The following is a 16,238-nucleotide window of genomic DNA, read 5'->3' as shown; positions in this document are numbered from 1 at the left end:
CCTTTCTAAATGTACCTTCCTGCACTTACAAATTTATTCTGCTTGTCTCTAAATACCTTGTCAGCTTTTAAGACCAGTTTCTACTTCCAACACACAGCTATAAATGTGGCTGCTGACTGCAACTGGTCATGCTACTCAGATTCCTGGCCTCTGCCTATGAGACACACAAAGTACAGGAGCATCAAGGATACTACAGGACACTCCGCCTAACAATTTGCTTCCTCAAAGTATTCTCGGTAACTTTTCCAACCTTAGCAATGAGGCCCTTGGTGAAACACTGTCACTGATTACTCATTCATTCAACAAATGTGTATTATTGCCTTCTCTTTTTAGTCTCTTTGGGCATTGTGCTTACAGCCAATCACTTAAAGAATTTAGCAATCAATAACTTCCATCTTCTCTGTATTTTCCAGACACTATTCTAGGCTCTTTGGCATACATCAGTTAGCAAAACAGACACACACACACAAAAAGTTGCTTTTCCAGAGAGGGAAAAAAAAGATAGTCTGGTGAGGGTTATCTGCAATATAAGGCGGGTGGACAAGAAGAGGGTCACAGTTCTAAACATGGTGGACAGAGTACGCCTCATTGAGAAGGTGGCAATTAAGCCAAGACTTGCAAGAGATGAAGGAGTCAGCCACAGTATCCGTTTCATAGGAAGAAATGAATTCAAGAAGAAACCAGAAAAATAATTGGGACAGAGCATGTCAAACCTTTTCAGCCATTATAGAAGTTATGACTTTTACTTGCGAGAAATAAGGAGCCACTGAAAAATTTTAAGTACAAGAAAGACAGGATCTGATTTACATTTTTAAGAATCATGGTAGTCACTGTACTGAGAATATTCTTGACCACTGGCACTAGGGTAGAAGCAGGCCAACTAGTTGGAGGCTATGGCAATAATCTAGGTGAGAGAGAATGGCTTGGACCAGGGTGATAGCAGTGAAGGCAATGAGAAGTGGTCAGATTCTAGACATATTTTGAAATGAAAGTTGACAGGATTTATTGATGGGTTGAATGTAATATTAACAAGCAAGACAGAGAGGCAACAAGAAAACCCCAAGAATTTTGGCTTGGGCAACTAGTAGGATGCACAAAGGTGGGAAATCATGGTCAGGGAAACAATGAACGGGTAAGTTCAGGAGTTAAATTTCAGAATGTTGACTTGAAACACCATGTGGAAATGCATTTATACAGCACTTGCCTTCCTGAACAATCCCATGTACCATATATATTATTTCATTTATTCTGATTATATTTTAGGTGAGAAAGAAGTTTGAAGACCCTATTGTCAACATTTTGATGTGTAATAATGTAAATACAGAAACGTTAAAGCTTGTATGACAAACTCGTTTTCTTTCTAATACTCCATGCTGCCTCTTTAGGCAAAGCATGTGTAAAAGTAAGGCATTTTAGTTTAGTTTTGTTTTCTTTTTTAATGAGGGGATTGATTCTCCCCACGTTGCATTTATCACTCCTTTATCGGCTCCTTGGGCTTTGTACTTAGAGTGAACCACCTAGAGAATCTGGCAATCAATCACTTCAGTCTCCTTTGTATTTTCCAATACAATAAGCATTTCCATTGGGTTTTCTGTTTAGAGGAACTTGTTTTAGCTGCTTTTAGCTTTGGGCATCCTAATTACGTATTTCATGGTTTTCTTCAAACAATATGGAAAGGGTGTGCTCCTTTACATAGAAATGTCACATTATCAATGGAAATAATGACAGAATGCCTCCAGGAGTTACAAAACTGTCTTTTGACCTTTTTAAGAGTTTAAAACAATCAGAAGCATTGCAAGGCTAAGTAGTAATGAGTTGCTTTTATGAGAGTATAAATCACTAAGTTAAAATAAATGGTAAAATGTGTTAAAAATTAAGCTTATCACTCAAAAGGTGACAACTATTCTGAATAAAAGCAAATAATAATACAGACTATAAAATCTTGCTGAGAATCATAAAGCATACAATCAAGAAAAATAAATAAAGCTGTTACTGATGTCTGAAAATTCCTTTTTTCCATTATGCAACTATCTAAAATTCTTCCATTAATAAATTCAGTTAGTCTTCCAGCTAAGGTATGAACATCAGAGGGGTAGGTAAGTCATTTTCTTATTAAAGAGTGTGACTTGTGAAAATGTAATTGCTGTGTGAAGGCAAGGAATAAAACAAATTATTTAATGATGTGAAAAAACTCCTGCCAGGCCCAGATCAAAAGCCAAGCAGAGCAGTGCAACCGAACTGTGTACTACACCGAACATGAGAAGGATCTGCATTAGGTTCAGATGCAGCACAAGGAAAAATGACTTCCCAGGTGACATATTAGTAATAGACAACAAAGAATGCCTTGGGAAGACTGCACAAGGGCCTCTGATTTTCAGGTAGCCACTGAATAAAAAGATGCATCTCCAATGGCTATTTTGTTCCAATACCCAGCACTGAGTGGAATGGAGAAATCTGGTAATGACAGTAACAGGTTTTAAGAACAACAATAAAAGAAAATGAATCTTTTCTTGTATCTTGCTTATTCCGGTAAACTTTCAAATACCCTTAAAAACATCTATCATATTTCTATAGTTTGGAGGTTTAGGTGATAACTCCAATGTTCATTTGTACATAAGTCAGTGATATTTGTACTGTTCTCTTTCTCTTGATAAACATTCATTTTTTGAACTAGATAGAGCAGTTTTATGTTAGGATTCTGCCTTTATATGATATTTGAACATATCTACTTCCAAATTCCAAAATACGCTTAAACATTAAACACCTGCAAGTATGTTACTACTCTTAGCTCTTAGGTCAAGAATTTAAACCTCTGTTACCTAGGATGGGGGAATAAAGGCAGGTGGGAGGGCAGGATCAATCTTCAGCAGTGTTATAAATATTTTTTGATGATCTAAAGCATGACTGTAAATTGAAATATACGGAATCAAAAAAAAAAAAAAAAAAAAAAAGCACTCGGGCTTCCCTGGTGGCACAGTGGTTGAGAGTCCGCCTGCTGATGCAGGGGACGTGGGTTCGTGCCCCAGTCCTCCAGGAAGATCCCACATGCCGCGGAGCGGCTGGGCCCTTGAGCCACGGCCGCTGAGCCTGCGCGTCCGGAGCCTGTGCTCCGCAACGGGAGAGGCCACAACAGGGAGAGGCCCGCGTACCGCAAAAAAAAAAAAAAAAATGCAGTCAACTGGGTTACGTTTTTTCAAGACTGGTTATTCCTACAAAATGGAAACAAGAGGCCTTATTGTGCTCCTGACTTTGAGCTGTGACGATTTCTTGATGATGGTGATGGTGACAAGGACTACAAAAACAGCTGTCAGGTACTCAGTGTTTCCCACATGCCAGCCACTGTGCTGAGTGTCCAGTGTGACTTGCCATGGTTCAACCTCACAATAACTATGGTGCGAGAACAGGGCTGAACAAGGTGAGCTCACACGGGTCAGGCGCACAGCCTGGCCTGACTCAGGTCCATGCTAACCACCCCACTCTGCAGCCTCCCCTCGTCCCAGCCTCGGGACTCTGGATCTGGAACTTGGGGCAGTACTCCTCCACACCTGGGCTGCCTCTTACATGGAGGGGCCTGGCTCCCACCTGAAGTTGGTGGTCATGCATTTAAAGTAGACTACCAAATGAAATTAGAGTGACAGAACATAAATCACAATTTGTATCATGTATGGCAAAGCAGTGATGTAAAAGTATGTGGGAAGAGGCAGTAGCAATGGATCTTTAAATGTGTTCCATTTTAAAATAAGGTGCAAATTCAACTTCTCCATTTTCCAGTATCACATCTGATGAAGTAGTAAGCTCATTTTCCAACTTTCATCAGAAAAATGACGTAAACAGAAATCTCAGCTTTAGCCCATGGCCAAAATTGACTACAGGTACTGCCTTGGAAAACTGTGACCTGGTAGCAGGACATTATCACCACTGGTAAAAGTGGCAGGTCGAGAAGCCAGCTGAGGGCAGTAAGCAGAGCCTGGATCAACTAGGCTGGCCAAATTTGAGACAGCGAGACATCCCAGACAATGGCTCCTCCCAAAGCACTGGTGGTCACAGACAGATGGACCATGGCAAGACATCACAGGGCCTCTTCTATCAGTGATTACAGGGGTTCCAAAGCAGGACAAACAGGATGGGTTGTAAATGAGCTGGAAAAATTGGACCTTCTAATAGTATGAGAGAATTCTCATGAATTGAGGACAAAGGATGGAGAACATGAAGCTTCCAGAGAATGGAAACTGAAAAGAAAAATGTAGGCCAGAAGAAAAGAAAAGAAAAAAAAAAAAAAAAACCCATTAATATTGGCACAAAGCCATTAACCATTAAATGCCATCTTCATTCCTCAAGTTCAATTTTATCTTACCATTTGGTGTACTACAACACGATGCTTATTTTACCGGGTTTCATAATGGCTATTCTGGAATTTAAAAGAGTTATTCCACAGTGATCTATGTGACACAATAATACCATAACGTACTATTTGGATAAGCTAAATGCAAAGTAATTTCCAGAAATCTGAAAGCTTGTTCAGTTCAACCGTATGAATCTATGGCAGTACAATGTTCTACAGCAGGGGTCAGCTAATTTATGCGACACTGGTGGAGTTGAATAGTGACAGACTGTATGACAAAACCTCAAATATTTTCTATCTGGTTCTTTGCCAAAAGAAAGAGAAAAGTTTGCCATCTCCTGGTCTGCCCTATTGTATTATGCTTATTCTCATAAGCTCCTTCTGTGCCAAGTGCTTTTGGGAATGAGGTAAGAATGTCAATGAGAAAATAATCACTTTCCCATCTCTCCTCCTGTTGAGTTGTGTGGGCGTTTTAATGAAAGAGAGATCTAAGGCTGACGGTCTCCATTTGTCCATCTGTCTGCTCTTTCACTGAGTGTGTTGCTGGAGGCTGTGATACACACTAGCGTGGAGGCTAATTAAGAGCATGGCTGGGAACAGGCATGAAGGGAGATCTCAGAGAAGAACACAGCCACCTCCCGAAGGAGAAGATGCAGCCTCTCCATTTCCACCAAGTTGTCACTGGTGGTCACCTCCACTGGTCAGGCTGCACATTCATCCCTATGCAGACCTGAGAATTTGACTTGTTTTCCAGGGTCCAGAGACGTAGCCGATGATTGGTGCTGGTTTCTAGGGAATGATGTAGAAGACTGTGAATGGGAAATCTGGGGCAAAGCTGTGACCTCTACTGAAAATGAAAACAAAAAAAACAAACAAAACCAACCCTTAAAGCCTCATACCTGGGGGAGCGGACCTCCACTGCTTAATGTCTGTTCTCAAAAGACATCTCATTGTTGAGGTCATTATTGGGAAAGCTGGGTATCATTAACTTTCCTCTCTTTTCCTCACGTTTTACTTTTTTACAAGCATGCCCCTTATTATAAAAGATATAAAAAACAATCTTAACATCTCAAGATACCTTGTGAGAATGTAATAAAGAATCAATAACAAATAAATTACTCTTAAATATAACTTAGTGGTGCTTCCTCTGTAACACAGGAAATCGCATTAAAGGACATGGGAAAAGGGCAAGTATAAAGAGTAGGACCAACGGTATTAACTCCTGTAAACAATCCAAATTAATCCAAACTTTCCTGACATGCCTGACATATGTCACTATTTTATTGCAAGTCAATCTGATGATGCACAGTCTGTAAGAAAAACCCAAGTACACTTTCAGCCTATTGCTCTCTTGGTCTATAAACATTCACTATTCACAGAAGAGAATGGAATAACCAGCCTCCATGGCTTAAGTGCTCTTTATCTCTACTGTACATACATTCCAACAGAGAGATTATCCTCATCACAACGAGTGAGAGCAAATTAGTTCACTTTAAAATTCATTGTTAAAAAAAATTCAATCCAATAATGAGTTTCTAGATTGTTCTCTACATCATTTAATATAAGCTCAAATGTATTCCTCGTGAATAAAGGGTGTGAATAGAAGGAGGTGATGGAGAGGCACAGAATAAGACAAATTTCACATTTAAATTCTCAAAGATGCAAGTGAGCTCTTTTATGATAAATAATAAACTACTCCCTGAGGTCTTAAATTTCTTATGCCATGAAAATAGGACAAATTAGAAACAATCTTTAAATTAATTCTGTGATTATTTCTAGAGAAAGAAAACCCTCAGATCCTGAGCCCTAGTTCTCCCACTCAACCCTGGACAAAAGCTTGTCAAAATTCAGACATCTGCTCTCTGAGCTGCTTACCTAGAGGGACACTCCAACTGGCTGTGGAAGTGGCCTAGAAGGGTCTGGTTTATAATGGTGTGTAACTTAACTTACTTGTATAAAAGAGAGAATTTGTTTTTGTTTTCAATAAGTGTAAAAATGTACAAGGACAAATGTTCAAAGCAGGCCTGCAGAGGGTGGGTCTCGGGGTGTGGTTGGGAATTGGGAAATAACTGCTGTTTTATTTCTTACATGTGGTAGTTTGTTGCTTTGTAAAGTCAAAATATTTTCCAGAAAAATTCAATTAAGTGTAAATACAATTGTTTCAGGGTAGATTATATCCCCCTCCTCCAGTGCCCTGGCTGATAACAAGGTAGGATGAAAGAAGTGAGTTTGGTAAATTGGAGGAGAAACAAAGATTGTAAACATATATATTGCCCCAAAGTTATGCCCTCCCCAAAGCTGGTTAATATTAGCAAAAGAAAGATTTGTATGTATTATAGATGCCTCATGGACCCCAAGGCTGCCCTTTTCCTTCAACCCTCACCTCTTATCTTCCACAAACACATATACAGAAACATCTAAATTCTTTACAGAGGACCTGAATTCTTTCCCCATCTCATTCCCCTCCATGGCCAGACCTTATCAACAAGAAAATCAGACAAAACCATCCAACAGTTAACAGAGCCAGAGACCCTGTGGAAAAAGCATGGCAGGTAAAAAGAAAGTAGGCAGAGGCTTAAAAGACCTAGGCTTGATCCTGTGCACACACGTGTGCACACACACACACACCCTCCATCATCTCCTGGACATCATTTCATCTGGCCCTACCCTTGACCCCTCTGCTGCAGCTGTGTCAGCTTCCCTGCTGTTCTGTGAACACTCCACTACTTTCCTGCCTCAGGGTCTTTGCACTTGCTTTCCTTCTACTTGAAATACCCCTCCCCCAACAGCCAAATGGCTCATTCCTTCACTTCCTTTATATCTCTGCTCAATGTCATAATATCTGTGAGGCCAGCCCTGACCTCCTCCCAGCCCTTATCAACACCTGGCACGTAACGACAAATTTTAAGTGTTTAACTGTAAGCTCCATGTAGGCAAGACCTTCATTTTGTTCCCTGCTGTAATCCTGGCAACAAGTAGACACTCAATCAACATTAAGAGAATTAAAGAGGAAGAAGTAGTGAGGCTAAAAAGAACATACTCTCCCCTGACTATAAGCCAGGGTGGCCTTTGTATGATTGAGAATCCATCAAAGGTGAAATAAAAGAAATATTTTCCATGATTCCCTGGACTCAATGTTTATGCATGTTTATCCAATCATTTTTCCCCCTGGTAATGTATCAAATGGACTCACTATCTCAAAATTTAAGGAAATAGCCAGGGATCATAAAGTAATTTCAATCCAACACATTGATGCAGTACACACATCATTTAGAAATATTCTAGGTGGACAGAGCTGTGTTTATTTTGCTGACATTATTGTAAACATTTCATCCACTGTTCGTTTTTAGCACGGAAAAATGTCCACAAAGCAAGACCTCTATTTTCATAAAATCTTAATTCTACTGTGTATTGTCTTGGAGTCAGAGCCCTTAGGATCCTGTTCTTAGTAACTAATCACCACACAGAATAACCAAGATTATCTCCGCTTCAAGAGCTTACGAATTAGCAGGAGAATCTGATTTTTAAGACCTTCCAATGTGTAAGTAGATCAAGAACAAAGAGGCAAGGCCACGTAAACACGAGCTAGATGCCAAACCTCTGCCTCCAAACTCTGAAAGAAGAAAATGTAGAAAGTGCAAGTAGCCTCCAAGAATTGCCAGAGGCTTTAGTTAATGTTTGCAAAGAATTTTCAAGATGAAAACCACCACAGAAGAGCTAAATCTTACTATCACCACAGCTGGAATGCTTTGCCAATGTTTTTCCTGATGCAGTAAAGTGATTTTGGAACAAATTCCATGAAAGAAAAGAATTAACAGCCTTCCAACGAGGAAGTTTCCATTCATTTATCATGTTACCACAGACACTCTGGGGATGGCCAAGGTCCGCCAATGTGCAGGGGTTTACTGCCAGCATGAAGGTCCAACTTTAACATAACCCGACCAAGGTGACAGCCTGTGAGGACTCACCACGCCCTTTAGTTAGCTGGGAGAGTGTCAAGAAAACCCCTTCCTGACATACCAGTCCAGCACTCTACCACATTTGCTCTTGCAGATCAATACCAGTATAGCAGGCACGTCAAACCACACTGAAAGGCTAATAAAACAAACCTCACATTGACTCCCAAACATTTCACATCAGTATTGAGCACAGTCTTTTTTTAGGCTTTAAATATAGTTCACTTAAGCAAAAGGTTCTGCATACCAAAATCGAAAAAGAGTTTCTAACTTTTTATGATCTTATTAATTTAGATAATGTATATTGAGTGGCAAACAATAAAATTTAGATAATAAATATTGGATGTGACAAACTCTTGATGTTAGAAATATGGCATTGAACAAAACAGAAAATAATCTCTGTCCTCGTGGGGTTTATGCTCTAGTTGGAGGAAATAGACATTACATAAAGTAACAAAATTATATAGCATTTTAGAAACTGGAAGTATAGTTAAGAAAAAGTTAAGTGAAAGGGAGGTAAGATGTGGAGCAGAGGGTATGTGATTGTATTTTAAATAGGGTAGTTATGGTAGCCCTTACAGAGAAGATGAAATCTGTGTTCATATAAAAATTAAGTCAAAATGGATCAATAACCTAACCATCAGAGCTAAAACTGTAAAACTCTTAGAAGAAAACTGAGTGGGAAATCTTTATGACCTCGAATGTGACGATGGATTCTTAGATTTGACACCAAAAGCAATGAATAACAAAAGAAAACAATGAATTAGACTTCATTAAAAACTTTTTTGCATTAAAGGACATTATCAAGAATGTGAAATGACAATTTAAAGAATGGGAGAAAATATTTCCAAATCACCTATCTGTTGGGAATTTAATATCCTGAACTCTTACAATTCAACAACAAAAAGACAACCCAATTAAAAAAAAATGACCAGAGGGGCTTCCCTGGTGGTGCAGTGGTTAAGAATCCACCTGCCAATGCAGGGGACACGGGTTCGAGCCCTGATCCGGGAAGATCCCACATGCCATGGAGCATCTAAGCCCACGAACCACACTACTGAGCCAATGTGCCACAACTACTGAAGCCCGTGCGCCTAGAGCCTGTGCTCCACAACAAGAGAAGCCCCTGCAGTGAGAAGCCTGCGTACCACAACGAAGATTAGCTCTCACTTGCCACAGCTAGAGGAAGCCCACGTGCAGCAACAAAGACCCAATGCAGCCAAAAATAAATGAATAAATAAATTTATAAAAACAAACAAATGACCAAAGGACCTGAACAGACATTTCTCCAAAGAAAATACACAGATGGCCAAAAGGCACATGAAAAGATGTTCATCACTGATCATTAAGGAAATGCACATCAAAACCACAGTGAGATACTTCTTCATGCCCACCAGAACAGCTTTAAATATAATAATACAAAATAACAAACATTGGCAAAGATGTAGAGAAATAGGAACCCCTGTACATTCCTGGTGGAAAAATAAAAGGGTGCATCCACTGTGAAAAACAGTTCCTCAAAAAGTTAAACAGAATTACCATATGACCCAGCAATTTCACTCCTAGGTATATACCCAAGAGAAATGAAAAAGTATGTCCAACACAGAAACTTGTACACCAATGTGTATAGTAGCATTGTTCGTACTAGCCAAAAGGTGGAAACAGCCGTAATGTCTTATCAACAGATGAATGCATAAACCAACTGTGGTATATATCCAATGAAATATTATTCAGTCAAAAAAGGAACAGAGGGCTTCCCTGGTGGCGCAGTGGTTGAGAGTCCGCCTGCCGATGCAGGGGACACGGGTTCGTGCCCCGGTCTGGGAGGATCCCACATGCCGCGGAGCGGCTGGGCCCGTGAGCCATGGCCGCTGAGCCTGCGCGTCCGGAGCCTGTCCTCCGCAACGGGAGAGGCCACAACAGTGAGAGGCCCGCGTAACGCATTAAAAAAAAAAAAAAAAAAAAAAAAAGGAACAGAGTATTGATATACAGTACAACTTTGGATGAACTTCAAAACTACTATGCAAAGTAAAAGAAGTCAGACACAAAAGGTCACATATTGTATTACTGTAATTATTGTATAATTTACTTTATATCCAGAATAGGCAAATCCATAGAGACAGAAAGCAGACCAGAGGTTACCAGGGGATGGGGTAGGGAGAGTTGGGAGTCATTACTTAATGGGTATGGGGTGTTTTTAATGAAATTATGAAAGAGCTCTGAAATAGAACAGGTAAGTACACAACATTGTGAACACACTAGTGCCACTAAATTGTACACTTTGGAATGGTTAATTGTATGTTATGCAAATTTCACCTCAAGTAAAAAAACAAAAAAATTTTTCATCAGATTTACAGGATCACATATTGTGTTTTATATTCTACTTTAAGTTCTGTATTCATTCTAGCCTTTAATCTATTTGTAACATTTTAATCTTTTTTTAAAACACACCTTTATTGAGATACCATTCACATACAATAGAATTCACCCATTTTATGTGTATATTCTGATGAGTTTTGGTAAATGTACATATAATCCAGCAACTAAAACCACAATCAAATTTTAGACAACATTTCACACCCCCAAAAGTTCCTTCAAGTCTTTTTTACAGTCAATTCCCAATCCCAGGTTTTCTGTCATTAAAATTCTGCCTTTTCTAGCCGTATAAACTTCTAGAAAAGGCCGAATTATAATGACAGACATTTCATATGAATGGAATTATGCAGTATTTGATCTTAAATGCCTGGTTTCTTTCACTTGGTAAGTATTTGAGGTTAATTTTTGTTGTTTTATGTATCAGTAAATTATTTGTTCCTTTAAATTTTTCAATAATTTACCACATTAAGTTTATCCATTTCCAAGGTGAGGTCACTAGATGATCTTTATTTTTCAACTAGTATAAATAAAGCTGCTATGAATATTTACTTGTAAGACTCTTGTATGGATATAAGTTTCCATCTCTCTTCAGTAGATACTGAGAAGCAGAATTGCTTATTTTTATGTTTAACTTCTTCCAAAACTGCTGAATTTTTCCAAAGTGGCTGACCCATTTTTCATTCTCACCAGTCATGTATGAGGCTTCCAGTTGCTCCACATTCTTAGCCAACACTTACTATTGTGAACCTTTTTAATCACAGTCATTCTATAGAGTGTATAGTGGTTCTTTTTTGTGGTTTTGAGTTTCCCTAATGACGCTGAGCATCTTTTCATGTACTTATTACCCTTTGTATATCTTCTTTTGTGAAGTGTCTATTTGAATCTTTTGTCCATTTTTAATGAGTTGTCTTCTACTTATTGAATTTTAAGAGTTCTTTAAACATCCTAGATACAAGTCCTTTGTAGGTATACGTTTTGCAAATATTTTCTCCCAATTTGTAGCTTGCCATTTGATTTAATTAACATTATCTTTTGAAGAACAGAGTTTTTAATCCTGATGATGTCCAGTTTATCATCATTTTCTTTCATAATTTGCACTTTATGTATCCTAAGAAATCTTTGCTTAACACAAGTTCACAAAGATTTTCTATTTCCTTTTAGAATTTTTGGTGTTATTTAACTCTTTTGTTTAGGACTATGATCCACTTAGAAATACTTTCTAAGGGTATAGTATGAGTTAAGTATTAATGTTCTCATTTTTCCCTTACAGATAATTCGTTATTTCAGTATCTTATATTTCCCCATTGAATTACATTGGTAACTTTGTTACAAATCAGTTAACCTTGTAAATGTGAGTTTATCTTTGGAATGTGAATTCTATTCCATTTTCTACTGACTATTTTTTCCTGACTTTGGGTCACCTATTTCTTTACATGTCCAGTAATCTAATTAAAAACCTGGCATTGTGTGTCATACACTATAGTGACTCTCTATTCTTTTTTTTTTTTTTTCTTTTGCGGTACGCGGGCCTCTCAATGCTGTGGCCTCTCCCGTTGCGGAGCACAGGCTCCGGACGTACAGGCTCAGCTGCCACGGCTCACGGGCCCAGCCGCTCCGTGGCATGTGGGATCTTCCCGGACCGGGGCACGAACCCGCATCCCCTGCATCGGCAGGCGGACTCTCAACCACTGCGCCACCAGGGAAGCCCTCTCTATTCTATTTTGGTCTTCTGAAATTTGATGGTTTCCTGTTTTAATATATGATAAACTTGCCTGAATTCAAACTGAAAAATCTCTTTTTATGTAGAGAGCTGAAATTTTTGCTCAGTGGGGTTTTATTTGTTTCTTTCTTTCTTTTGCCTGGATGTCTGGGGAATCTCTCTTGTTCTTGCATAGCTTTGTGATCAGCCAATGATTTCAACAGAGGTTATATACAGACAACTAAAGCCAGTGAAACTTCCACCCTCTGCTGCCCAACCTGCATTTGTGTTGAAGAATTCATTCAAATTTGCAGCAAATAAGTTAAGTCTCCCCAGGCTTTCAGTTTTGCTCGCGCTTTCTAGGATGTCCCACGTGCACATGTTGTTTTCTCATTCATCCGTGAATGCACAGAGAGTGTTATTATCTCAGCCCTTCTACAGCTCTCTTGCTTCCAAAATCTACCCCTTAAATTGCTAGCTGCTCTGCTACTCTCCCAAACCAAATCAGCCACCTCCAGCCAGTAAACCTGTGAGGTTTTTTTGTTTGTTTGTTTTTGGTTTTGTTTTTTTGCGGTATGCGGGCCTCTCACTGTTGTGGCCTCTCCCGTTGCGGAGCACAGGTGCCAGATGGGCAGGCTCAACGGCCATGGCTCACGGGCCTAGCCGCTACGCGGCATGTGGGATCTTCCCAGACCGGGGCACGAACCCGTGTCAGCTGCATCGGCAGGCGGACTCTCAACCACTGCGCCACCAGGGAAGCCCAACCTGTGAGTTTTTAACACTAGATCTGGGGGGATGGGAATATTCTCAGGCAAGAAGCATCTTACACAAGGCAGTAGCAGTTTTTAATAAGTAAATATTTTCAAGTTCTTTGCTGTCTTTGATCATTTTTGAAATGGTTACATTTAATAATTTTTTCCACGTTCCAATATTTTTCCAAGTTCCCAATATTAAAACTTTTAATAAAATTTTGTACTATTATCTTTTTTTTGAAGTGAGAATCACCCAGCCAACTCAGGCAGGCATTTATTAGTGTAAGTAGAATCTTAACCATATTTAAGCACTTATGAACATGTTATCATTATCTCATTTATCATTACATGAAATCAAACGAATTGGGTCAAAAATGAGTCAACCACTGCAAGAAAAAAATTTCTCATTTGCAAACATTGTAAACTTGGTCTATTAAGCCCGATAAGATCTTTAAAATATATATTACCTTTCTGGAAAAATTTTAAATACACAAAGTTTTTTAGATGAATGAGTAAATTCAATTTAGACCCACACCCCCTTGCAAAAAAAAAAAAAAAAAGTTACTGAGTATAGAGTATCTCTCTTGAAATGTAGAATTCATTTGAATCTTAAGAAAATTACCTTGACGGCTGCTAAACAATGAAGGCTCAGTAAGGCCATCACAACTGCCAGAAGGATGGTGGCTAAGTTCCGCGTGTCCCATATGGTCTCTACCAGAGGAATACTGCCCACCTGCCAGTCATAGCACAGGGTAACAGGTGCAAGCAGAAGCCACACGTTGAAGGCCAAGAGGTAGGAATAGGTAAGGAATCTACAAAGAGAAGAAGAGTCACTGAAACATAACTCAAGATCCATGACATTTTGCAAACATTCATTCACCATGTTTCTATTAAATAGCACTTCTATACTATCAATGTTATAGAAAAGACAAGGTAAGATGGAAAGTCATTCATTCATTTAGTCATTAAGTTGATCATTTTGGAATCTATTTAATAGCTGCTAGTCACTGTGGTAAGTGCTGGCCTTTCAATGATGAATAAGACAGAGTTTCCATGACCTATATTTAAAAATTATCATAAATAAATACATAACAACTGAGATAAATGGTATAGATGAAAGCATATGACATGAAATGCTGCCCTGTTGGGTACTATTCCCTGGGTAAGAGACATTTGACCTGTCCCTTTTTAATAGTGCTCCAAATAGTGCAGTAGATATGAAAATATTAACTATTTTATAATAGATTGATCCATTTGGAACTATTTCAAAAAAATAAAAATATCTGTGGTAAGGAGATAAAGTCTCTTACAAATTGAGAGGCTAGCCTTTAAGAGGAGGGAAGTTAACAGCTGTCCTTGATAATAAGAATAGCCAGGTGGACCTAGGGAAGGAAATTTATGAATGGGGATGTTACTCCTGTTTCCCGGCTGTGTCTAGGCACTAAGGCATTCTAACTGACCCCCTTCCTTTCAGTGTAGAGGAAACTAAATTTACTTAAATTTGTTCAGTAAACACAAATTCTTTAACTTGTGTTCTAGACCCTTGAAAACTGTAGAACTTTCAGCATATAACAAACTCCATCCAAACCTCTGCACTAGGGGATGGCCAAACTCTAGTATGGCTTTTAGCAGCATAAGGCCATGTTCCTGGGATGACTCCAGCCCCTCCACTAAAATGCTTGCCTGAGAAAGATCATCATTGCCAGGAGAATTTACCTTTTTCTAGCTAATCCCTGACAAAAAGGCCCCTGACCTCCCTTTCTTAGAGCACTTACTACAAAGGACTTACAGTTGGGAATATGTATCTCTTACAACTCAGAACTGTCTTTCTCAAGGACCTGAGAGTCATTCCTTTAAAATGTAATCATCAGAGGAAGGGGCCTGTCTCCCAGACTGTGGGAGGACAGAATCCTAACTCTGATAACTGCCAGCCAGCAGACACAGCCTAAATGCACTTAGACGATCAATCCTTTGTAATTTCTTACTTCTCTGACTCTGCCGAGCCCCCTTTTCCGCCCCTCCCATTCTCTCTTTAAAATACCCAGTCAACCCTGCGCAAATCAGAATGGAGCTCAGCTCTTTCCTGAACTGTCAGTAGTTACTGAATAAAGTGTGTTCTTATTGCTTTAACTAATGTCCAGCTGTGTTTATCTTTGACACTCTACATGGGACTAAACCAGAGAAATAGATAAATCCCTTGCCCTCAAGGAATGTAAAATCCAATAGTGAAAATAAGATACACAGAATTAAAGAGGCAGAAGGAGATGAGAGTGCCATGAGGGTTCAGAATGTGAAAAGAAGAGCTCTCTCATCACCAGATCCTTTTGGAGGAAACCTTGGATGCGCAAATAAGTTGAATCAGATAATTTCTAGGCTACTTTCCAATGTTAAGAGTCAATTCACCCTGAATTCCTCTCAGTAAGTAGCTCTGGTTTAGAACACCCCTCCCAGCCCTTTCCAGTTTATCTCCTTCCCTTTCCTCCTCTTCCTCCAAGGTTGGCAGTGGAAAAATCATTAGCAATGATCAGGAAAGGCTCAGTGATGGGGATTATTCACTGCCTCTGCTCTCAAACCCCAACAGAGAAATGGGTCAGATATTTCAATGGTGTTTCTCAACACTCCCCTCCCTGTTGTTATTTTAAATAAAATATGAATGTACAGATAGTGCAGTATATACTGAAAGTTTGATGAAGTCCAAGCTTTGTTATTTATCAAAGATAAAAACAAAAAAGCCACCTTAGCCCTTTTAGGTTTGGGCCTGTGAAACTGCCTCGTTAGAATGCCAACTCCACAGAATGGTGACTGGGTCACTTAGGGCTTCTTCTTTTCCCAGAGCTTCTAAGCTCCTGCTATATACTTCTTAGCTCAGTAAAGATTCTTCATGACTTGACTTTAAAGGAGAATGTTCAGCCACCAAACTTAGCAGGAGAGTCACACACAGCTATGTCACTCGGTTACATCCCAACTCTTAGGAATTACTTTAAAAAATAGTATCTCTCCTTCTTGCTATAATAGATCTAGGCAATGAGCATAAATGGCTGCTGAAATTATTAGGTGAAAAGCTGATGGGGTATTTTATAATGGATGGATCAGGCTAAATCAGGTGCCTAGAA

At 39.2% G+C, this 16,238-nt stretch overlaps 1 protein-coding gene across 4 annotated transcripts in view; it reads right to left on the bottom strand.

Moving 5' to 3' along the window:
- TMTC1 (transmembrane O-mannosyltransferase targeting cadherins 1) overlaps positions 1-16,238 on the bottom strand; it is a 264,581-nt gene that overhangs the window by 108,041 nt on the left and 140,302 nt on the right. For all 4 annotated transcript variants that reach the window (XM_032646464.1, XM_032646467.1, XM_032646465.1 and 1 more), the window contains one exon: positions 13,748-13,937. In XM_032646464.1, the coding sequence (XP_032502355.1) occupies positions 13,748-13,937 (190 nt within the window). The remainder of the gene's footprint in view (positions 1-13,747; positions 13,938-16,238) is intronic.

Source organism: Phocoena sinus, chromosome 10 (genome assembly GCF_008692025.1).
Source record: "Phocoena sinus isolate mPhoSin1 chromosome 10, mPhoSin1.pri, whole genome shotgun sequence".
Classification (NCBI taxonomy): Eukaryota; Metazoa; Chordata; class Mammalia; order Artiodactyla; family Phocoenidae; genus Phocoena; species Phocoena sinus.
The sequence above is the reverse complement of the archived record's forward strand: the minus strand, read 5'-3'. Positions and strand labels throughout refer to the sequence as shown.